The sequence below is a fragment of the Penicillium verhagenii genome (assembly GCF_028828195.1).
Source record: "Penicillium verhagenii strain IBT 33310 chromosome Unknown utg000013l_segment0_segment0, whole genome shotgun sequence".
Taxonomy (NCBI): domain Eukaryota; kingdom Fungi; phylum Ascomycota; class Eurotiomycetes; order Eurotiales; family Aspergillaceae; genus Penicillium; species Penicillium verhagenii.
The window spans coordinates 613,362-635,880 of NW_026643177.1; the positions used below are offsets into that span (position 1 = coordinate 613,362).

General features: G+C 49.1%; 8 protein-coding genes across 8 annotated transcripts; 3 read left to right on the forward strand and 5 right to left on the reverse strand.

Moving 5' to 3' along the window:
• Positions 1-1,414: 1,414 nt before the first annotated feature.
• On the reverse strand, positions 1,415-2,372 carry pre3 (proteasome core particle subunit beta 1; the record flags this gene model as incomplete). The annotated part of the gene is made up of 5 exons (XM_057170874.1): positions 1,415-1,739; positions 1,811-2,086; positions 2,142-2,156; positions 2,236-2,281; positions 2,333-2,372. 5 exons carry the CDS (start codon positions 2,370-2,372, stop codon positions 1,415-1,417), a joined length of 702 nt encoding a protein of 233 aa, XP_057015595.1.
• A 373-nt stretch (positions 2,373-2,745) lies between these two features.
• N7466_011486 (alpha/beta hydrolase) lies at positions 2,746-3,859 on the forward strand (the record flags this gene model as incomplete). Its single annotated transcript, XM_057170875.1, has 4 exons — positions 2,746-2,885; positions 2,939-3,451; positions 3,514-3,639; positions 3,700-3,859. The coding sequence occupies 4 exons, from the start codon at positions 2,746-2,748 to the stop codon at positions 3,857-3,859; spliced, it is 939 nt and encodes a 312-aa protein (XP_057015596.1).
• A 940-nt stretch (positions 3,860-4,799) lies between these two features.
• On the forward strand, positions 4,800-5,165 carry N7466_011487 (uncharacterized protein; the record flags this gene model as incomplete). Its single annotated transcript, XM_057170876.1, has 1 exon — positions 4,800-5,165. The coding sequence occupies one exon, from the start codon at positions 4,800-4,802 to the stop codon at positions 5,163-5,165; it is 366 nt and encodes a 121-aa protein (XP_057015597.1).
• A 318-nt stretch (positions 5,166-5,483) lies between these two features.
• N7466_011488 (uncharacterized protein) lies at positions 5,484-6,407 on the reverse strand (the record flags this gene model as incomplete). Its single annotated transcript, XM_057170877.1, has 3 exons — positions 5,484-5,825; positions 5,892-6,274; positions 6,347-6,407. 3 exons carry the CDS (start codon positions 6,405-6,407, stop codon positions 5,484-5,486), a joined length of 786 nt encoding a protein of 261 aa, XP_057015598.1.
• Positions 6,408-7,174: 767 nt separating this feature from the next.
• Positions 7,175-10,552, reverse strand: N7466_011489 (putative NF-X1 finger transcription factor; the record flags this gene model as incomplete). Its single annotated transcript, XM_057170878.1, has 1 exon — positions 7,175-10,552. One exon carries the CDS (start codon positions 10,550-10,552, stop codon positions 7,175-7,177), a length of 3,378 nt encoding a protein of 1,125 aa, XP_057015599.1.
• A 2,835-nt stretch (positions 10,553-13,387) lies between these two features.
• Positions 13,388-15,237, reverse strand: N7466_011490 (LYAR-type C2HC zinc finger protein; the record flags this gene model as incomplete). The annotated part of the gene is made up of 4 exons (XM_057170879.1): positions 13,388-13,605; positions 13,646-14,813; positions 15,009-15,131; positions 15,217-15,237. The coding sequence occupies 4 exons, from the start codon at positions 15,235-15,237 to the stop codon at positions 13,388-13,390; spliced, it is 1,530 nt and encodes a 509-aa protein (XP_057015600.1).
• Positions 15,238-17,929: 2,692 nt separating this feature from the next.
• On the forward strand, positions 17,930-19,657 carry N7466_011491 (MFS general substrate transporter; the record flags this gene model as incomplete). Its single annotated transcript, XM_057170880.1, has 5 exons — positions 17,930-18,251; positions 18,316-18,429; positions 18,491-18,623; positions 18,680-19,103; positions 19,166-19,657. The coding sequence occupies 5 exons, from the start codon at positions 17,930-17,932 to the stop codon at positions 19,655-19,657; spliced, it is 1,485 nt and encodes a 494-aa protein (XP_057015601.1).
• A 418-nt stretch (positions 19,658-20,075) lies between these two features.
• Positions 20,076-22,517, reverse strand: N7466_011492 (GH92 family glycosyl hydrolase; the record flags this gene model as incomplete). Its single annotated transcript, XM_057170881.1, has 2 exons — positions 20,076-20,679; positions 20,737-22,517. The coding sequence occupies 2 exons, from the start codon at positions 22,515-22,517 to the stop codon at positions 20,076-20,078; spliced, it is 2,385 nt and encodes a 794-aa protein (XP_057015602.1).
• Between the last annotated feature and the right edge of the window lie 2 nt (positions 22,518-22,519).

Here is a 22,519-nt window from a genome sequence, read left to right on the forward strand (position 1 = left end):
TTTATTGGAACTGGGAATAGATGGGGGGAAAAGAGGGGTTTATAAGAGAGAGGATGTGGTTTTTTTGCTGTTTTGGCCTACATTTCGATGACGAAGGGGGTCCGGGGTCCCCGAGTCCAGAACACGCGATGATTAAAGAAGGTTGGGAATTTCAAGGAGTGTCGATCCACGCCATTGCCAGCGCAGAGAAGAACACGAGAAAGGCAAGAGAAAAGGTTTAAGACAAGTTGATAATACCCCAAAAAAAAAGAAGAATTAAAGAAAAAAAAAGTGAACGAACCCAGTTCAATCAAGGACAATCTCTCTTGGTTCCACGGTGACAGTGGAGATGACCCGAGTAAAAGGTGAAATGCGAGATTTAAGAGAACTAAAAAAGAAAAAAAGAAAAGGATAATTCTTGTTTCAACCAATGCAGGGTTCAAATCAGGGAAATCCTAGAGAACAGAGATTAAACTAGATATAAAAAGGTAACGAAGAGATGACAAGTCGAGAAAAGTCGAGAAAAGGAGAAAGAGAAGAGAAGCAAGAGAAGCAAAAGCATTAACTACTTCACAACAGAAATACTTCAAGGGATAAGGGGATAAGGGGGTTTCTGAATACCGAATACTAGTACATGGTGTAAAGGAAAAAGGAAAGAGAAAGACGGTGTGGATGAGTTCATATCGGACGAATGACATCGCGATCTGCGTGCCCGTGGTCATTCATTATGGAATCATGGAATTGACTTCGATCCATTGACTTTGATTTGTGATTGATATCAACATTGAAATGTTCCGTGTAGATATCGCTTGGAAATTCTATCAAGTCATTCCGATCTATATGATCTATACATAATACCAAGTACTAGTACTAGTAGGTATGATGCGCATCAACAATGCACAGTCTTCGTACTGCATATAATTACTAATACACCCATGCCCCAGAAAGATCGAAAAGAGTACAATAGTTGACATCTGGAGACTTGGTATTAACATTTGATTCTCTTCCCAAAAGGCCAGAAAATGCCGAGGCCCTCGCTTCTTTTTTCTGTACATATCTCGATCCCTGTCCAAAGTTGTCTGAGACATGACAGATGACTAGCGTCAAATTTAACATATGACAGGTGTACTACTTAGGTCACCCTCAACAACTGGCATCACATTTGAATCTCATCTGCCGCATGAGGCTCTTATATCTGAAGCCTTTATGGAGTATGCAGTACCATGAGCTACTAGTTATCAACAGTACTAGTAGTTAATACTGCCGGGTGACCTAAGCACAACCCCAGATATCTCGAACTTCCGACCTGATTCATGGGGAAAAAAGAAAAGAAAAATAAAAAGGAGGAAATCAGGGAAAATAACAGGGTGATCGAGTTGATCATAATCCATTGTCATTCAGAGGACCGAACCACACACTTGATATTAGTACAGGTTTAATTTGTCACTCCAGGCCCAGTGTAGCCGTTGTCCGGCAGGTACAAGTGCCGCACCGCACCCTTCTTAGTCAAGACCACCAGTCGAATCACACCACCAGAGCTGCCATCCCACTTGATCGCCTCTTGCAACGAGTTCCGCACAAAGTCGATACCCTCTTCTTCCGTCATCTGCTCCCGCCAGTGCGCATCCGTGTAACCGTAGATGTAGGTTGAGCCTGATCCGCCGATCGCGAACGACTGCTTGTGTAGCGATCCTCCCAAAGGTATCGAGTAAACCTGGCCACCGTGTCGTGGATCATATCCGGCAATGATGATACCCGCACTAACGAGGAAGAAAACAAGAGGGTTAGTGCTTGCCCTTGGTTCAATTGCCTTCCCAAGCCCAGTACTCACCTCAAAGCGTCCTTGTTCTCATAGCACAATTCCTGGAAGAGCGAAGCAGCCACCTGGGTACTGGGAGCCTCGTTGTTCACCACTCCGTACATGTTCAGGTGGTAAGAGACAATATCGGCAACGGCCTGGGTATCGGCAGCGGAACCGGATCGGCAGCACCAGATGGTGTCGTGCACCTGTGTCAATTTGTCCGTGACTCGGTTGGCAATGTAAGCACCGGTAGTTGTTCGGCTGTCGGCACCGAGAATCACACCATCCTTGAAGTTGATTGCCATGCTATTGGACCGTTAAAATTGATGTGAGGGATGAGGGTAAGCTCCGATCAACTCACATTGAGGTTCCGAGGCTATGTGAATGACCGGTCAGCATTTGTGTATCTTCATGGGAGCTCGGAGTCACTCCGTCTCTATCATCTCATAACTTACTTGACCTCGCCGCTCTTCAAGTGGTTCATATCAACGTGGATGCCATCTGGATGGATGTTAGCTCCTCGACCGGCCCGATGACGATAGCTCAACTCACCTTCGCCCAGCATGCCAGTGGGGCCGTGTTGGTGAACCATTTTGATCGGTCAAATGTGAATAAAGGTTACTGCCAGGTAAATAAAAGCGAGGAACAAAGATGAATGGTGGAGTTGAAGATTGTGTGGGAATGAGGTGATGATGTCTTTATCGCTGGAGCTAAGAAGGCAGCAAGCTCAACGCGTCCGGCTGGGCGGTGAGAGGCTCATTGAGGAGCCAAGGGCCAGCCCCCCCGCAAGACAACAAAACTGCCTAACCTCAAGGCACCCCCTAATGTGCCTCTGAAGTTGGCGGATTGTTTTAAACACCCTTCCTTTAGCGCTGTACTCTACTCTCCTGCTCAAAAATTCACTTCTTTTTTCTTGCTCCCATCGCCTATTGTTCATCGCTGACTCCCCCACGCGTCGCATCGCAATGTCTCAATCACCTCCGCCGTCTCCATCATGGACCTTTGGTGGCATGGCCAATAACGCTGTACAATTTCTCCGTTTACCAGTTCTAGCATCTTCAGGTCTGGCTGTGGTCGCAAGTGGAGTTCTTTACTTCAAGCAAAAGTACTTTACCTTCAACCTCGCCTTGGACCTCCCGAGACTAACCCTGACTCCAGTGAAGTTATTTACCCCCGCAATATCCCAGCCGATGCGCGAACCCATGTGCCAAGTCCCCGTCAATTTGGCATCACCGATTTTGAAGAGCTTCACATCCCAACACCAGACGGCGAATCTCTGCATGCGCTCTTCCTCAAACAGTCCAAGAGTCGTTTCAGTCGCAACCTTACAGTGATTATGTTCCACGGCAATGCTGGCAATATCGGCCATCGTGTCCCGATCGCAAAGGCAATCCAGGATGCTCTGCAATGCAACGTCTTCATGCTCGAATACCGAGGCTATGGAAAGTCCACTGGCACACCAGACGAAGTGGGTCTGAAGATTGATGCCCAGACTGGCTTGGATTATTTGCGAAAGCGCCCGGAAACTTGCGACACAAAGTTTGTTGTCTACGGACAGAGCTTGGGTGGCTCAGTCGCGATCAATCTGGTCGCAACCAATCAAGACCAGGGCGATATTGCCGGTTTGATTCTAGAGAACACTTTCCTTAGCATTCGCAAGTTGATTCCCTCGTGAGTTCCCCTCTCTTTTGGTTGATGTTCTCACAAGAAGTAAGCACTAATAAACTTTCTAGTATCATGCCCCCAGCGCGCTTTCTCGTGCGCTTCTGCCACCAGACTTGGCAAAGCGAGGACTGGTTGCCTAAAATCGGCAAGATTCCTATCTTGTTCCTGAGTGGTCTTAAGGATGAAATTGTGCCGTGAGTCAAGAACTCCAGATCCGCTGAAGATGATACAAACTAACAAAAAATACATGATAGGCCCTCTCATATGACCGGACTATTCGCTGTCTGCGAGGCGGAGACCAAAATCTGGCGCACCCTACCGAACGGAGCCCATAATGATTCTGTGGCCGAGCCAGGTTACTTTGATCACATCCTTTCTTTCGTCACCGAGGAATGCATGGAGGATAAGAATTAACTAGAACCCGCCGCTTAATGTCCAGATTTTGGATCAACGACCCCCAATGCTTACGCCAAAGTCCGTTTCAACCTGATTTTCCTTAACCGACCAAATACCACCATGATACCCGCTCTAATGATGAAAGGACACGAGCTTCTTTTGTATTTGCCCTCTCTTCTATTGTGACAGGTTGACCCGACCCAGCGGGCCCTTAGCTTGTCTCGTGGGTCCCATTGCGCCTGCGGCCATACGCGCGTCAAGTTGAATGGACCCACTTCACCTTCTTCATTATCAAATTTACTCGCATCTGTTTCTGGCATGCTTGAGTGTCTCAAGCAATCGATTTAGGCCTTCCGCCTTCCGGGGTTGCTTTTTTTATTCGCTGTTCATTTCATCATCTGTTCTTATCGCTGTCTTGCGCGGGCTCTTTTGTCCTCCGAAGGCTGGCCAGGGCTGTTTTATTTTTAATTCACATGTTATGTATTGCTATTTTGTACAGCTAACGGGAATATACATTATCCAACTTTCTACCACTGTTGTACCTGTCAAAAGATGGTTATAATTGTTTTCAAGGTGGCTCCCAAGTCGGGACAGCCGTATGTAACCAGTTGACGTGTCTACATGTTCTACATAAGGTCGAAGCTATTTTTCAGGATTGCAGTCGTTTCGTCTCCTGTACTCTGTAGTATACAGCAGTCTTTCGGTGGAACAGCCCAGTTAGCCCAATATGCTAATCATTAGCCTAGTTAGTAGAATGTTAATCGCGTTCTATGTTTGCTTATATAATCGCAAATTAGCATTTAACTTATGTAAATACTCAAGTGCTAGCTAATAGTACTAGTGAACAATAATTTGGGAGTTCAAAAGGCTCGATTAGAGCAAGAAACTGCAAGATCTAGGCAAAGCAAAGAAGCCTCCAAAGCCTCCCGACCACTTGCCAAGCTACCAGTCAGGCGACATGACATTCTTCCAGAAAGAATTCACCACCCCGCCGCCCCTGCCGCAGCCAGGCACGCCCCACTCATCAACCCCATGGAACCCCATCGGCCCCGGGATCTGGGAGCTAGCTTTAAATGGCGGCGCAGAGCACAAATCCGTGCTGCAGTGGTGGGAGCCCAATACCATGACGGCCAATCAGCCCATCACCCACACCTTCATTGAAGAGGTGTGCTTCCTGCAGGGTGGGCTTGAAGATCTGTCGCTGGATCGGGCCTGGGGCGTTGGGGCGTATGCGTATCGTCTGCCAGGCATGCTACACGGCCCATATCGGGCTTCTGGGGAGGGGTGCTTGATGTTTGTTAAGGTTTTTCCTGGGAATTCTTGAGGTCAGCCTGTAGATGTGATTGGGGCGTCTTTCGGTTGGGGAGGGTATATTGCGTTGAAGTATGAAATGATGGGGGACGAGGGGCTTGATGGAGGGTGTGAAGTAATGTCACAGGATGGATTGATGGAAAGGTGGATTGGGAGTCTGGAACAGTACTTTCGAATCTTGGAAGCACTTGAGAACTTTGAAAGCTTGATGTTCAAAAATATTATAACTAATAGTATGTAGCTGAGCGTTCAAATGTCCAAATCAAACAGAAAGAGTGGAGTACTAGTATGCAGTACTTATAGTAAGTAGTACATACTCTACTAACTATGTCTATACATCCTCCCACTCATCCTCACCATCATCATGACCATCCTCCGACTCCGAATCACATCTCATCCTCCCACTAACAGCCTTCTCAACAAACTCGCTCAAAACCCTTACAAACTCATCCGACCTCGGAATATAATGCGAGCCCGAAAAAGCATACACAGACGAGTTAGCACAAGACAAAGCCAACCGCTTCGTCCTAGCAGGCTCAACCATCATATCCAAGTTCCCCATAACATGCAGCACAGGCGTCCTGATCTTCGGCGAGTAGATACAATCGTAAAACTCGTCTTCAAGCCGGAATCCACTAAAGCACACCGCAAACTGCAACGGCGGGTGCGTGATCTGCTTTGATCAACCAAGCGTCAGAACGGTCTGTTTAACAAAAAGATTAATGTAGTATGCATGTACCTCGAACGGAACGCCGTCAAGCGACTCTCGTTTCTCCAGTATGGACGTGATGGCCGCGGCTATAGCGGCGCCGGTGGAAAAGCCCACGATCCCGATAAAGGGCCCGTACTCTTCGACCACGCCGAGCAGGTAGCGGATTGTCTCTACGTAGCCTGAGGCCTGGTCTTTTTCGGGCCCGCCGCACGCCCAGGCCCAGGAGGTGTTGGTTTCGGGGTGTGGGTGGTCGGGGTTGGCGGGGAAGAGGGCGGTTGGGTGGTAGAAGTTGATTGTGTCGACTTGTTGTTGGGCTGGGTTGTTGTGGAGGGATTCTTGGATTGCTTTCGTTAGGGGTTCTTGGAGGAATTGGGTTTTGCAGGAGATGAATTGTCCTGATTGGCCGTGTCCTGGTAGATAGTATGGTTAGATTATGGGGTTTTCAAGGTTGTTGTACCGGTTTCTAATGTTGAGTTCTGTACCGTGCACTACTAAGATATTGGCGGATGACTGGGGTGAGCCTGGATCGGAACTGGATGACATTTTGAGTGGAATGTAGGATGGTATTGGTAGTTCAGACTGATTCAAGGGTGAAAGGATTATGTATCGTGAATATCAATGTTGAAGGGAGATATTTGTGGTATGTAGGTGCTCTTGGTTGATAAATACCTGCTGGGCAGTGGTTGGCTTTTCAACTCGAGTGCTTGAATCATCATGACTTTTTCTTTGTCTATACGCTTGTTGGGGTGCCCAATATAGACACATGCAGTTTCAAATGTTGTTTGGTTGAGGCAACTCGTTGCGTTGATAGGTGTATTTCCCTTCTTACGTTGTGATGACGAAAAGTGACAAAATTATACGATCTCGATCACCCAACGATCAAATCGTGAACCTACAGGATCATCAGATCATTCAGTAGAAAAAACCAAGCCTTACAGAATTTGGTGACACGAACATGTAGAAGCAGCTTGAATAGAAGTGGAGAATATGAGTGGAGGTACCTTAGCCGCTACCCAGGTGAATACGAACAACATCCATGGCATGTTTACAGTTAGGTGCATATGCAAGTTTAAATGGTTAGATTGAAAATGACTTCACATTTTTCCAGGCTAGCTCGATTTGTGCCTAAATATGCAATAAAAAAACATGCGAAATAATAACGAAAGAACATTGAAGACCCCGCAACCGAGATTGGAGCTCCCGAGGTCCTCAATTTCACTACCTGGGTATCATATGTATGCACAACAAAACCTTTTCCTCTTTTTCTCGTAGTCAGTCATGATTCCAACCAGGCATTCAATATCAACAACTCAATTCACCAGATCGGTGGCAACCTCATCAGCTGTCTCAGCCGGCTGCGCAGCATCCTGTGCATCAGAGATGGGATCAATCGGTTGTTGATCCTCAGTAAGAGTGCCTTTTTCCTGCTCGCGCTCTACCTGTTCCTCTTTCTCCTCCGCTTCCTCCCAGCTATCCAATACCTCTTCAGCTGGTTCTTTGCGCAATGCTTTGCCAGCACCAATACCCGACCGAAGGACCAAGCGCTCCTTCTTAGACGATGGGTCTTGTCCTCCCTCGCCAGACAGTGCGGAGAACAGAGTCCGGCTACTAAACGGATTCTGTACAGGCGTAGTACTCCTAGTACTACTAGCACTGCCCTTAGTCCGAGAAGCAACTTGAGCCCAGCCGTCACCAGACACGCCGCCGGATTCTCCTTTTGCTGCATTACGGGCGGCCTTGGCCTCTAGAGCGGCAACACGTTGCGCCTCGCGCTCCTTGGTGCGTTCACGCTCACGAAGCTTCACACACTCCCGCACGCTCATTCCGCCAATACCGATCGAGTTACCGCTACCCGTGCCGAACACAGATGGTGTCCAAGCCAATGGCTTCAAGACAAAGACGTGACGATGCGGCTCGGGGTCGTGACTTTCAGTGACGAAGCCCCAGTCTGTTGCTAGGGAATGGGTAAATGAGCGAAGGGTGGATTTAGCGGGCTGGAACCGAGTTGATCGATTGGAAGGGTCCACTGCCAATGCATGTAGTGTTGACTCATAAGTTTGCAGAGTCGAAAGTGAAACTGATGATGCAAGCTTGATGTACTGATCAAGAGTTTCGGTAGAATAAGGGAGATTGGAGGAAGATATGGCTTGCGTGGTGGTTGTTTGGTCGATGTCAACGCCCAGGGCAGATGCCAAGGAGCGATTCCGTTCTAAGCGGCTACATTCGTCATCGCATGCCAAGGGAGTGAGCACTGGCAGGCGCTCTGGCTGCTGTAGTTGGCCCTTGGAAGTGACTGCTTTGGCGGCGTTGCATCGTCTTTGCTGACGCAGACGTCCACAACCGCAGGTGATTGTTGTAGTAGATGAGCATGGTTTCTTTTCCGGGCAAGGATATGGCGCATGGCAAGGATCAGTGCATGGATGACCGCACAATGTTTTGGTTTTACCACAGCCTTGTTGACAAGGCTTGTTTGCATCTTCACAGTCTCCCGATCGATGGCAATCCTTCTTGCAGAAATGGGAACCACACTTCATTGGCTGCCCGCAGACTTGACCACAGCGGGAATCAGCAAGCCAACAGGGCACATTTTTCATCACCCGCTTACCACACAGGCATGGCTTCTCTGTCAAGAAGGGACACTTCGGACAGGCCTCCTCATCATCGTGACAATTGTGCGCAGTTTGAGGGTGGCCACAGGTCTTAGGACGATTGCAAGGGAAAGAGCACTGGGGTGCCTTCGTTCCACATGGCTGTGGTGGATACAGAATGGATCTTCCGCAATTGCAGGCAATCTCCTCGAATACTGCTTCGCGGCAGGTATTGCAAGCACCCTTATGGCAGAGCTCAGGACACGTGTGTTTTCCGCATTTCAGCATGCGACCACATATACGTGTGCATATGTGCTCGGCCTCGATATCTTCGTCTGAAGGGCGGAGGTGGGCCTTGAGTTTGCGCCGCAGAGCCTGGCGCTCAATGGCTGTCTGTTCTCCTGGACAACATCTCTCTGTGCATGTATGGCGACCACAATGCAGCGTGGCCTTGCACGTACGGGGACATAAAGGGGCGTGAAGATCACCTTGATGACATACACTCATTCCAGTGGTGCGGCCACATCGACAACTGACCGGTACATGGCGGCGACAGGATCCGCAGGGGCCCGTATGGCAAATTTGATCGCAAGAATGACCACACGGTAGCATTTTGCCGCATGATTCCAAGCAATGGGGAATGTCATCTTCGCAGGAAGTACGAGGGGTATAACCGGGGATGTCGCTCAGTCCAGTCTTTCCACAGGGGCATCGTAGAACGGCATCTGGCGATCTTGGGCAATGGGCGGGAAGCGAGTCTTGGGGATGGCAACTCTTCTCACATGAATGCACTCCACAGTCAAAGGCACGGCTGCAGACATCACTACAGCTGAAGAGGCCGGTCCATTCTTCTTCGGTTCCATCAGCACGAACCATTTGGCTGTCGATTTCATCTTCCTTTGAGCTGCAAAGCATCTCAGTCTCTAATTTGCCACAATAACAACGAGCTTCAATTTTGACTTCACAGGCCCCACATAGGCCCTCGTGACATGGAAGAGTGCAGGTATGCTCTCCACAAGGGAGAAGGTCACCACAAATCTCTCCGCAGCTCCATCCTTGCTCATAATTTGTATCTTGGCATCGTTTTTGACTGGAGTTTCGACCACAAAAGCAATCTTGGGTCGGTCCCATTGCATTACAAGGTGCACATGGACCCGCGTGACAAGTCGTATCACAGGGATGAGGGCAGCCCTTACGTGGTCGAGAACATGTCTGTCCACAGGAGTGGGGAGGTAGACCAGGGAATGACCTTGGGTCAACTTCTTTTTCGCACCAACAGGTATAGCTGGTGGGGAAGGTCTCATGTGAGAGATTGCAGCCAGGGCATCGCCAAGCTCGAGGGTTGACGGAGCCCTCACCATTGTCAGGCTCTCTGTTGTTATTTTGTGCAGCCGCACCTTCATTTGTAGACCACTTCTTGATACAACTCAAGTGGAAAACAGTCCAACATAATTCGCAAGACCAGACTTTGGATCTCCGGCCTAACTCGCTGGTGCATATGGGGCACTCGTAAAGGTTGTGAGCGATGTCTTCGTGAATCCGCGTTGCGATATCGTTGGCTACAGATTTTGTCGTAACCTTTGGCGTTCTGGGCGGTGGTTTTGGCTTGCCTTTGCCCTTGCCCTTCGCTGAAAAGGATTCAGATTCCATGGTTGAAGAAGGCATCCCAGGTACAAAGGCCGGTACATCAGGCCGGAGGCCATCTACCAGGGATCCGTTTGGATCACCAGATTCGTGCTCAGGCTTTGTCAGCTTTGCTCCAAATCCTTTCGCACGCATACCGCGCGACTGGACATGTGGTGGCTGTCCGGATTGCTCTCCATTTTCCATCGGTGGGTTTTGCGTGCCATTGCCACGACCCCTTCGTGGTCTAGATCCTCCCCCTTCGCGATTCGGTCGGCGAGGACGAGGTTGACCACCCGAGCTCACAGGATTTGGGCTAGCTTCGGGTTGAGCTTGTGGTACTTGAACTGGAGTTTGGCCATCTGCGGGCTGGGCTGGTCTGTTTTGTTGGCCTTCGCGATTGGCGGGGCCTCTCCGGCGTCGATTGCGGGGGCGAGTACCGGTCGGAGCAGCGGGGGCTGCTACAGGGTCGGACATGGCCCGGGAGACCAGGGATGACTGATTTGTCAATGCCACTCCGCTCATACACTTGTCTGGTGAGACTGCAGCGCACAGAATTGGTAAAGATATGTTTGATTGTTGATGCGGGGAACTTGACAGCTCTCGAACGAAAAGTAGGGGGAGCAATGTATGGAAGATTGGGAGGGGTATGGGCGGTTTGAAACCAGAGAAAAAAGAGTTGAAGCAAGAAAAAGCACACTCAAAAGCTCCAGACACACGAGAGGTTGTATATAAGGAACTAGAAGCATGTGGAAGCGTGAACCGTTAGCAATTCTTCTTTTTTGCCAACGGCAATATTAGGCGGTATATAGGGCGGTGTCATAGTGGCGTGAGTCAATCATTGTACAGCGTGAGTCATGAGTGGAGAAAAGTGGAGTGATTTGGGTTCATCACTTGTACTTGCAAGGCTTGATCAAGATAGAAGGTACTCCAATTTGTATTCAATTTGAACATGAAGCTCAAAACCGGCTATTACATTTGAGAAGATCATCATAGCTCGGCTGTGACTGTTTGGAGTCCAATGTACCCTTCCCTGAATGCTTCCGTTATCTAGTCCAGCCGGTGTTCCCACTGCTGCAAGTTAGACAGGTTTGGTGCCTACTAGTACTGATAGGTGGTTGGATGAAACTTCAAGGAAATTTAAGGAAGTTGATTAAACCCCTCTACGGAGTATTCCTTCTTCCTCCTCTCCAACTGCGCCACCAAAACCAGCCATGTCAATTTAAGGGGCATTGAAAGCAGTGTCCGGAGGCTGAGCATGTATGCAGGATACATCGTAAAAAGAGGCTCAATTTTTCCATCGCGATACATCCAATCAAACATCAACAATCTCTTGGCCCCGAAGCCGGACCGTCTCGGACACTCCGAATGGCTAGCGTAAATCCGAGCCCTGAAAACTTAGCTCTGTGTCCAGGCGCTGTATCGATACAAAATCAAATCAATGGTATGCACATCCTCCAAGATCAAGAACGACTTTGAGAACCGGTTCTTCATGAAATAATGATGCGCAAAGCGGTACCTTTTTTGAGCAATCCAAAAAGCTGCAGGTGTAGGATAAAATACGAGAATCCTGTTTCCAAAGAACCATAAATACCCTTATTCTCTAGTCATTTCACTAACCATAATGAGCCACAGCCTGAGGCTGTACAGAAGCGCAATTGACCAATTAAAACATGGCTGCGGAGTTAATGGTCTTTACTAGTCTAGGTCGTCCCGAACATTGAACCACGCTAATTGCTCTAACATGATTCGATCCCGAGTACGGAGTCCCTTGTCGCAAATACAAATCCCCCAGTTTTCCCAGCTATCCAAGATAAGTAAACGATCTACGATAATTTTTTAACTTCCTCTCTCTCAAAAACAACTGCCGACAGGGTACATACAAAATGGAGAATTCACATACGAATCCGCCCACAACATCAGAGACGCCGGTACCGGTCCCCATCGAACTGGAATCGCTCTCAAATACCAGCAACGATCACGCTATACCGCCAAATGTATCACGCCAATCAGAAGAAGATCCTCTCTCGATCCAGTACGTCTTCCAAGCACTATCTTATACATTTATCTTAATATATACACTGCGAACATACACTAATTACGTACCGCCCAGAACACCGGAGAGGGCAATGACAGCACCTCCACCCTATACCCCAGACTATACACCGGCATATACACCGACGCGCGCATCCAATAACGCAGTTCCCGCCGCGCGAGTTCCCAAACCCGTGGTGACGACGCCACTAAATCAGCTCCAGGACTTCCCCGCACACATCAATTGTCCCCTGTGTCATCAATTAGCGAAGACGAGTGTCAGGGCCGTGAAACCCGGGGCGAGCGGGTCAAGCGGGTATGTTTTGTTCTTCCATTTGTCGTTCAAGAATCAAGACTTCCGTTGCGCTTTGGTGGCTTTTCGATCTGACGGTTTTCATAGGATTTGCACGATCATTTTTTGTTTTATAGTGCCGTTTTTAATGTGCATTCCCACGGAGGTGGAGATGTATACGAATTTCGACCACTACTGCGATAAGTGTGGCTCGCAGGTGGCTCATAAGCCGCATGGCAGGTCTGCGCAGCCGTTTGTACCTGCTGCCCAAGAAGGACCTGCAGTAGTGACGCCTTCGATACACCCGCCGCCTCAGTATGAGTCGCAAGTATCGACTTCATAGAGATGGGGTTGGTTATCGAGGTAATCGGGGATGTACGGGGGTATGATACCTCAATGTAATTTTAATTGTTTTGCTTATTCCTGGACATATGTGCTATCTGCTGTATATAAATCATGTCACCAATATACGGGGCTGTTTCCAAGGCTCGAATCTGCATTTGCATGCCCTAGTGGCAGTGCAAAGAATCTCACACTGACCGCATTCTATACCTTGTCTTCGAGTTCTCCAGGCCCATCTTGACGGCGCCCGAAAGGTCTGGATTTTGATTCGTGCACATGTGCTCAACTCTGGCCTTGGAAGGGAAGGTACTATGTAGGTATCACTTCAATAGTAAATATTGGATTGTCCCTTCTGATCTATTGATGTATCCACTACATTTTGGCGGATATAATTTTCCAGCACATCATAACGTAGACATTAATGCGAATTGAAGTCCGTCAGGTCGAGTAAGGACAATATGTGAGACAAATAGACCTGCCAAAGTTTAAGATAAGAGTACAACATTGAGTAAACGCGCTATGCAAAAAAGCCCATCCCATTTCTCTCGTGGAACACAGTCATTTCATTCCACAGAGATAGTATAAAAAAAGAATAAGATGAAAAGAGATTGTTGTTTTGATATTCCTCCCAAGTTGTCACAATTTTAGACAAACAAAACAATCTCACCGCGGTCATTGCGTCTCAGGCGCAAAGCACGCCAGAGGTCCTTCTCGTCATCATGGCGACGCTCGCGGTCATCGTCGTACTCGGCAGAGAAGTCGCGGTGGAAGCGCTTCAGAGCCTTGTTGATGGAGCAGCCACGCTCACTGTCACGGGAGACGAGCGAAAGGAAATGAGATGCCATTTCATGCTGCACGTCTTCTGAGCGAGCTGGGGGTTTGGAGTGCTGGTAGACGGTGACCTGGCGACTTTCGCGGCGGGGGAGATTCCTCGGCCTGCTTCAGGCGGCGCGAGGGTCTGTCGCCATCGGTGGGGTTGGAGCTCTTGCGCTTGGACTTGCGGCCGTCGTCGTGGTAGTCGGAAGCATCGCGGGAGCGGTGCTTCTTCTTGCGGACTTCCAGTTGCATGTCACCGCTAGAAGCGCTACCGCGACGGGCAACATCGCGGGATCCGTTCTCGTGACCTCCGCTGCCGGCAGAAACCACAGATCCGGTGCCACCAAACATGGATGACACGAGGCGTCCAGCGCGGTTCTTGATCGAAATGCCTAGGCCGGCATCGCCGTTGCCATTTGCCTCTTTGCCGCTGCTGCGTCGGGTACGCTTGATTGGTGATGACACGTCCTTGTAGGCACGGTTGCTGTGGGCAGGGGTGTCGTCAATTTCGTGCGAAGGCGAGCGCATCATGCGGTTCAGTCCACCAGTGAGACCGGAGTGGTTGAGCATAGGGGTACCAGCGTTGTTCATAACACTTGACGGGGCATCCATCATAGGGGTATCAACTTCCTGTTGCGGGCTGAGGGAGTTCTCCCTGCCGCGCTTGCGCTTCTTCTCGCTAACGGAGCCAGATGCGCGCTTCTCCTCCTTGCGGCCCTTCTTCTTCTTGGGGGCCGGAGTCACAAACTCTGTCGAATAATTAGGAACATTGCTGGGATATATGGATGGGGGAATAGGATCGGCGCCATATGAAAAGCCATTTTCCTCGTAGGCAATATCGTAATTACCTTCATCGTCGGTCTTGGCATCGAGGCTGGCAAGAGCAGTGCTGGGCTCGAAGAGAGAGCGGGCCTCGGCGACCATGGTCATCTGCTCCTTGGGAGCAGCTAGCGAGACCTTGGAGGCATTGGGTGTTTCTTCGGTAACAAGATAATCAAAAACGTTGACGGACTTGCCCTCGTCAGCCATGGCGTCCGCGGTTGGCTTGGCCTCGGCGACAGGAGGGGGGGTAGGTGCCCGGGGTGGCGCCGCGTACGCAGAGGCATCCTCTACGCGGGGTTGCTGGTTGCGCTGGTTTTGGTTTTGGTTCTTGTTGTTGGCATTGTTTTGATTCTGGTTCTGGCCCTTCTTGTTCTTTCCTGGCTTCTCCTTGTACAGTGCGCCTTGGTACTTTTGGTCTTCGGTGATACACGACTAAGAGAAGGAAGGATTGTTAGCGTAGGCTACATTGAGTAACCGCGGAGAAGGAACAAGAATGCTTGTCCTGGCGCTGGTCTTGAGGCACCGTGAACCCTCTCCTCCCCCAGCCATGTGGTAAGACATGATGATTGCGTGGAGGACGCGACTTCTGCCAGGACAATTGTGACAATTATAATGAACAAGACATACCGTGTGAGCTCTGTAATCAGTTCCATAGAAGTGAACCATACAGTCGATGCAGGAAAAGGTCGCGCCGCGACACTGGCTGCGATGGGGATCGAGTTTCTTCTTGGTGAAGACATCACCACATGCCTACGTGACACCGTCAGTAAGCTGGACATTTTGTGATCCCTTGATAGGAGGGGAATCGGTCCCGCGACAAGCAATTCTCACGCACCTCGCATTGGAAAGACACCATAATGTATATGACCCCACTGGAGAAGGATCAAGCGCCGCAAAAGTTAAGTTTCGAACCCGAAAGTAGGTATGACGGGAATCAAGGGAGGCAACAGAGCAATTGAAGGCGAACTCTGTGAATCCAAAAGTAGGAATGGAAGGGACGGTGATATCCCTTGGAGACTGAGGGGCAAGGGCGCGAGCAAATTGCGAAGTTTCAAAGGAACTCAAAGATGGCCCTTTTTTCTTTTTTTTTTTTTTTTTTTTTTTTGCGCGTCGAAAACTGGAAGGCGCGTGGATTAACACTAGTCTTGATATAGTAATATGGCTAGACCCAATACAGTAGCATTACTGGATTGGGACTAGTGTACCGATAAACCAATGCGAGTGATACAGCGATAAGGCGATAAGACCCGATAAGTGACGATAAGCAACGATAAGAGGATCAGGTAAACAAAAAGTGGGTTTGGATCTGAATCGGTTTATGGGGCCCAAAGTTCAAACATGGGGAAAAAGAGATGCATGTGGAGGGTTTCAAATGCTGCCTTCCTCAGGTTTTAAGGCAGTTTATTAATACTCTTCATATGCAAGCCCCTGACCTTTCTCCCACGAGTCCAGGATTCCCGGGAAGATAAAGTCAAAATAGAAACCCCCTTTTTCCCATCTTGTTTCATAACGCGACATCCTCCAGGCGCGAGCGACTGTGGGCGATCCCCGTGCTCACTGGCTGATCGTGATCGCTTGGCTACTCAAGGGGACCCGTCAGGAGACCAGTCACTTTCATTTGTTATCACCTGCAGCTGAAGTTACTTCCCTTGAATATTTTGATTTATTTTATTTATTTTGATTTTCCGCATATGTAGTCCCCCTCCAAGGCCCCCCGCTATTTTTGGCATAAAGCACAACCCATATATAGTTACGCGTCTCGACAAAGAGTCCGAAATGAACCTTCAAACCCTCGATATCAAAGAACCATGAATCTGTAAATGTCGTGGATGTGCCTCATTTGTTTAGTTTTATGTTCCATCATCTTCGTTACACACATGTGAAATGTCAACAGATTTATTTTTCTCGCTTTGACACTTGTCGTCATAGAAACTCCCAGCCCCATGCAGCTAACTCCGTACTAGGGCACTAGTATCGCCCTCTTGTATCACGAGGATACGACATGGCGACATTATCTTGACTGTCGACCCTAAATTCGTGCAAGATAGTAGGTAGAGAATACAGGACAATGAAACCTTGCATCAATCTACACTAGTCATGGTGTGTTACTACAAAATACACCCATCAGAAACCTTGCAGCCTTGGAGCTATAGCTAGGATTTTTCTACCGATTAGATTTCCAGATCTATTACCTAGATATTACCTAGATTACCTAGCCCGCGTCTTCTCACTACTCAAGTATTACGTGCCCAGGTGGCGGAGCTGAACTCTTCAAATCTCTACAAGAACAAAGGTACCAGTTGACATAATATCAGCTTCGAGAAAAAGGGTTCAAGGCTCTCCTTGCAAATTATATGTACTTACTACTGCTGCAGTCCGCAAGCCCCAGGCGACGATCCTGGCAGAACAGAACATCGGTTATCAAGATTCAAGACCCACCGAGGTTCATCTGACGTTGACGCACGAAAACCATTTGGAGTTATCGACACCTACCTCCCCGAAATTATGGGGAGCGCAGGGACCATGAGCAGGGATTTTGACTGCCGATCGCCGGGTCTCCCCCACGGTGCATGACCCGAAAGCTCGCGCGGGCCAGGATCGCCCCGGACCCGGTGATCGAAGGTCTCATTCTGTTGCGCATGACCCGATATTCCCATTTGCGCCAGGGAAAAAAAAGTGCCCGCGAGGCTTTCCCACCTCCATGGTGGACGTCTAACTTTCAAGCTTATCATCCGTTGTCAGCGGGTAGTCCCTATTCGCTGGGTTAAATTGGAGGAGGGTGTGCTCTGGGCGTTGAGGTCTGATGCAGAAAGAACATTTTGAAAAACCTAAGAAGAGACATGGTATGTTAACCCTTGCGCCGGGAACAATACGCCGTGACTTTGTGGTCGGGGGTATACGGGTGTAAGCGGCTTACAGAGTCGCCGGGTGGCCATATTGACCTCCAGGGCTCACTAGCTCGCAGTACTGGTAGGAGCTCCTAGGAGAGTTAGATTTCTAGTGGGTAAGAATATATAGAGGCTTTGAAGTAGGAGATATTAGAGAAAGTAGAACTGTAGTCGTAGAATATAGAAGAAAGTTGGAGTATTAATCATATGTATAACTACGGGTAGTAAAAAATCCAGTAAGCTCAAGGCCGCTAGTAGGTATGGGCTCCAGGTCTCCTCGTGCGTAGGTAGAAGTCGCAAGTGCCGAGGAAAGAAGAACTACTAGGAGATTCGACTGCGAGTACAAATCTACGCTTTATCTTATCTTGGGAGGTTAGAATGGGAGTGAGAGCCTCAGGCCCATAAATAACGGCTTATCTTTCTTTTCTTTGTATACTAGTACTCTTATAAATCATTCCGGACTCCGGACTCCGCTAGCGCTGTGGGCATCAGATAGCGCCACGACATTTCCCAGGGGAATTCCGAATTCCGATTCTCAGGATGGCAAAGCCCGTACATCTGTCTCTCCAGGGCTCTGTCCAAATTTCTCCAACGTAATCCTGTCTGTTGATGTTTGACTTGTCGTGGCTTTGGACATAACCCAATCACTAACCTGGGCCAATGGCAACCCCCGCCGACACAATGAATCCTGACAATGAAGCCGCACCATTATTGGGGGCCAAAAAAGCGCCCGCGTCGCGATCACAGAAGCTGACGGTGATGATTGCAACGACCGCGCTAATCCTTGCCATTGATTTTGGATTCTATCTTACTACCGCACCCCAAACGAAGGTCTTCGAAAATATCATCTGTCGAAACTACCTGAATGCTCAAGGTCAACCAGCAGGTACAATTCTAACTGATGGTGTCTGTAAGTCCGAGCCAGTGCAGGTTGAATTGGCCCTTGTGAATGGGTGGAAGGAGACTTCTGATATCGTACCGGGTATGGTGATCAAATCAACGCGAGTCCATTATTACTACTACAAGCTGATAGGAATAAATTCTAGGCATCCTACTTTCTGTCCCGTATGGCATTTTAGCGGACCGCTGGGGACGTAAGCCGGTTCTCCTTCTGGGTATTCTGGGAACCCTCCTCGGCGAGAGCTGGGTTCGAGTTGTGTGTAAGTGCTGCTTCAGTCCTTTGTGCGTGAATTGCAGTTCGACTAATGCAGATAATATAAGGCTTTTATCCTACAATCCTGCCACTGCGGCTGGTCTGGCTGTCTGGATTATGGAAGATCATTGGCGGAGGGGATAATGCCCTTTCATCTATTGCTCTGGTTATGGTTGCGGACGTATTCCCCGAGGAAGAGATGTAGGCACGGCTAGTTGATATACATGCAGTGAAGTTCATTTGCTTACTCCTTATAGAGCTACGGCCTTATTCCGCCTCGGCAGTGCGGTGTTTCTGTCTGAAATTCTAGCCACCCCAGTCAGCGCATACCTGATGGCTAGTGATCCATGGATCCCATTTGTATTGGGACTTGGGATTGCCATTCTGGGATCAGGTGCTGCGCTTCTAATGCCAGAAACCTTGACTAAGGCCAAATCTAAGGTCTTTTTAACGACCGAGGCTAGCGAGGAAGAAGCGCAGTTATACTCAGATGAGAATGACTCTCTCGGTCAACATATCAAGGTCAACATGCGCAAACTTCGTGACTCGACCAAATTTATTTTTGGTAACACAGCCGTCGCCATATGTCTCTTTTCGCTGTTCATTGCGGCTATCAGCAAGCAGTCGACGAGTCTCCTGCTGCAGTATACATCTAAACGTTTCGATTGGAGCATAGCCAATGTAAGCATGCTTATTTTGGTCACTACCAATCATTAAGAATTTGAATGCTAACAATCTTCAAGTCCAGCCTCCTCATTTCCTTACGCGGCATCTTTGCCTTAGCAAACTTCTTGCTCCTCATGCCAGCCGTGTCCTCCATACTCACAAAGTATTTCCATCTTCCTAGCAGTTTGAAAGACCTAAGAATAGCACAAGGTAGCAGTTTCATCTCCGCCCTTGGCCTATTCATCATCGGAACGGCTTCATCCCGAGCAATTCTAATTACGGGAATTGTGTTCGTCGCATTGGGGGCTCCTTTTGCGGTGTCATGTCGCAGTTTCGTCACGTCGCTGATCCGACCGGACCAGATGGGAACCCTCTATTCGTCTGCTTCAGCTGTCACGTCAATTGGGATGATGATTGCCGGTCCGCTTTTGGCTTATGCCTTTCGGTTGGGTTTGCATCTGGGGCCTGCGTGGCTCGGGCTGCCGTTTACGCTGGCAGGAGCAATATACCTTCTGGGTTCCATTTCTCTGGTTCTGTTGAGGGTTCCTGATAGAGTCCATAGAGAGTAGTATTGCCTTAGTGTTCCTACCCGCTCCCGAGGTGCAGGCACCAAAGTCATTCAAAAATCAAGATAGATCAAGGGTTGTCTCTGAACCCAACTTTGAAACTGGAAATAGATACGGGTCAACACACTTCGAAAATTTTCAGCGGATTATTTCAGGGATGTAACGATAAGGAACAGAATTTGAACATTGAAACTCTCACTAATGGTAATTCAATGGAAATTATATACAAAACAACAACTAACCGCCTTTCCGCCAATCATCGTTTCCCAGTACACAGTAATGCACGTACCACGGACCCCATGGGATATGCTCCGCAGAAAGGTCCGAGAGTAGCTCAAAACAAAAAGAGTTCGACAGACCGCTACAAAACCCCATCCCTCATTGGATGCCACATGCACATAATCAACCAAACCTAATTCTATCATGCACGCTGCAACTGATCATGAACCACCGAGTCGCTCAAACTAGGAGGCAAATTCTCCTTGCTTGTACCCCAATCACTCTCTCGGTCCCCAAGCGTTAGTTCCAGCGTCCAACCCTGCGTGAAGAGCTCGTGGCCAATCCAGCTCCTCGAGTATGGTTCCCCATTGAGCGTGGCGCTTTGGATATAGATATTTTTGTACGTGGGGTCGAAATTGATGTTTCGGATTATGGCCGTTTGATTGGTCTCTGGATGCGTGATTTCAACCGATTCGAAGAACGGCGGAGATATGAGGTATACGTTTTGTCCTGGGTTGGGGAATAGGCCTAAACAACTCCATGCCAGAAATGAGCCCATGGCCCCGGAATCGTCGTTGCCTGGAAGCCCGTTGTCGGAGCCATTGAAGGTTTGCGGAATGTAACTGTGGGCTCGCTTTGCGGAAAGTCCCGGTCGGCCTGCGTAGTGGTACTCATAGACGGTCAGGAATACGGGCTCGTTGCTGATATCGGCGAGTCCAGAATCATGGAAGTAGTCCAGGCGGGACACGAAGGATTCAGAGCCCCCCAGATGGGTGATCAGCGATGCCATGTCGTGGGGGACGTAGCTGGAATAAAATCTGTCAGTGCCAATGCTCCATAAATTTCTTGAAAGCTAGACGTACAATTGATACTCCCAGATACTCGATTCGAATGTCTCGGATGGGTTCGAAGTTAGCGAGCACCAAGATGCTAAGGCACTGCACGCAATTGGGTCCTGGAACCCCCAGGTTCCATTGAGATATCTGGGTTGGAAAAAACCAGTGAAACCAGTATTCGTGCCGTTTTCCAGGATTGAAGCTTGGTCGTCTTTGAAAATGTTTTTCCAATTACTCGACCGAGAGACATAGCTTGTATAATCTGCCTTCCCCAGGCCTTTGCCCACCACAGAAACACAATGATCATTATACGCGTACTCCACCGTCCGGGAGATACTTCGAGAATTCGTTCCGAATCCCAAATAATCAAAGTCCAGATATGGTATGTAATCCAGCCGTTTCCAGCTTTGAAGACCGCCTCGTCCTTCATACGACCACTCCAGAGGCTCGTTTTCTGCATCGTTTACCATTGCCTTGTAGGCCAGCTCCCAGTCGATACCTGTCAGATTCTTGATGTACGCATCTGCAATCACGACATCTGCATTAGAGCCTCCTTGCGTCCAGCCTTTGCAGAGACTCATGCGACAATCAGGGAGCCATCCTTCATGCTTGAAAGTGTCTAACAAGCTACGCACCATCCTCGATTGTTCTTTAGGGTCCAGAACTGTAAGAAAAGGATGCTGGGCCCGGAAAGCATCCCAGAGACAGTAAAACGAGTCAAAGTATGGCTCATCGCTATCCCACAATGGATTCTCCCCAGTCATGTCCTGAGGCGAAAGCATCGTCCGATAAATGCCACTCCAGAACGCGCTCAACATGTCATCGCTCACGCCTCCCGACGTGACCCTGATAGGAGCAAGTTTCTCCTTCCAAGCACTCTCGGCCTCACTCTGCAGCCTCTCAAACGAACTGAGTGGATCAGCTATCTCTGTTTCAGCATTGGAGCACGCCTGGTCCGAGCTAATAAAGCTAACACCCACTCTAGCCGTCACAGCACCGTCGGTCGGCCGCTCGAATTTCACAAACCCGCCAGCCTGGAGATAGAAATTGTTGAAACCGCGTGTAACGAACAGCTCCTTCGGCTCCGAGCCTGCCCGGTCATTCACCCAAATGCCACTATCAAGGATCCGGGCACCGGCGAAATCAGCACAGAAATACGCCTGGTAAGACCCCGCGCCAAAGCTGGGCAGGAAAGTCCCATTGCCTTTGATCCGCCCGGACTCGGGATCAACACTGATAGTCGCATTCTGTCGACTGTCCCACAAATCTGTCAGATCAAGACTGATGACCGGATCCAGCATCGAACCATTTTGAGTCTTGTTCTCGGGAAAAGTGAACTTGTACAGTGCTGTCCGCCGGGCAGCCGTCATCTCTGCCGAGATGCCGTTTACTAGTTCCAGGGCAAAATAGCCCGGGCGCGCGGTGACCGAGTCATTCACGTAGTGGACTGCGCGGGCCGTCTTGGGGAACTTGCAGTTGTCGAGCACGTTGTCGGTGCAGTACTGCGGAAACAAGGGAAACTGACCCATAGATGGATTGCCTCCTGTACCGCTATCATGCATGTGTGAAAATCCGGTGACATTGCTTCCATCTGTGGAGAAGCCGCCGGTGTTTTGACCGTCTACGTCTGCGACAGGTTTTGCGATGCCGTATGGGAGGCTTGCACCTGCGAAGACGTTACCGCCACTTGTTGAACCAATAAGCGGGTTGACATATTGAATGTCATCTTGTGTAGATGATGATGGTTGTGAGAGCTGCAAGATGAATATTATATATGTCGCGAGGATGTTAGCATTCAAGTAAGGCATGA